General features: G+C 42.4%; 1 protein-coding gene across 3 annotated transcripts in view; it reads right to left on the minus strand.

The window, feature by feature from the left end:
• Positions 1-983, minus strand: part of GPATCH11 (G-patch domain containing 11) — a 6,279-nt gene that overhangs the window by 3,256 nt on the left and 2,040 nt on the right. For all 3 annotated transcript variants that reach the window (XM_006776925.2, XM_006776923.2, XM_015572576.1), the window contains one exon: positions 106-177. In XM_006776925.2, the coding sequence (XP_006776988.1) occupies positions 106-164 (59 nt within the window). In that variant the 5' untranslated portion in view covers positions 165-177. The remainder of the gene's footprint in view (positions 1-105; positions 178-983) is intronic.

A 983-nucleotide genomic window follows, 5' to 3' on the forward strand; every position in this document is an offset into this window, starting at 1 on the left:
CCCCTGTGTCCTTCATTCTTTGCTGACTCCATCCACACCTTTGGGGACCCCTGGACCTGCTGGGGCTGGACCCCAACATTCCATGAGGTGTACACATTGACTTACTGGACATTAATGAAGGAATCAGACATATAGTCCTCTTCTTCCTCCATGTTCAACTTCATATAACAGAAGTATCTGCAAATCAAATAGGATAGGGTAACAGTTATTAATTTTTAAGAGTCTGATTCTGAGCTGGAGCTTGAGATTATGCATTTCTAAAAGGTGCCCAGGTGATGTTCATGCTTTCCTTTGGGAGCCCAGCCCTTTGGCCTCCTCATGGTTCTAGAGGAAGGTGACAATTCCTATACTCTCTTAGGCACAAGATGGCCAACTGTAGTACTTTAAGTCCCTGCAACAGGGGAGGGGATGACTTAACCAGGGCAAAGAAGACCCTCTTTCCTTACACGGTATGAATATGTGGGCTGTGGGGAAAGAAACTCTTCATTGGGGTTTCTGAACTGGAAGGATGTTAAGCTGGGCTGCAGATGGCCATCTTCTTGGCCATATGAAGAGATCCTGTTCTGCAGAATGAACCCAGACAGAGAAAACGGACAAAGATAGGCCTAAAAGCAATGGGTGACCAACCCTAGTTTCCAAGACCATGATTTCTGTAGTTCTTTCTTTGACTCTCTGACCTAGCATTCTTCCCAGCTACACAGGCTAATAAGTGTCCTCATTCCTTAAACTTGCTGGAGTAGGAATTCTGTCAACTGCAACCAAGAGTCTGATCATTGGATGAAAAAAAATATTACTGTACTAGTTTGTAATATTTTTAATGTCTATCTTGCGAACTGAGTTGTAAACCACAAAGACAAATCCCCTGTATGCCAATGCCTACACCATTGTGTCCCAAACATCATAAATTCTTAATGTTCAGCAATGGTGAGAAAAAGGGTCTTTAATGATATTTGTAATTTTGTGATAATAAATGCATTTTCCCT

This window comes from Myotis davidii, unplaced genomic scaffold (assembly GCF_000327345.1).
Source record: "Myotis davidii unplaced genomic scaffold, ASM32734v1 scaffold1149, whole genome shotgun sequence".
In the NCBI taxonomy this organism is placed as follows: domain Eukaryota; kingdom Metazoa; phylum Chordata; class Mammalia; order Chiroptera; family Vespertilionidae; genus Myotis; species Myotis davidii.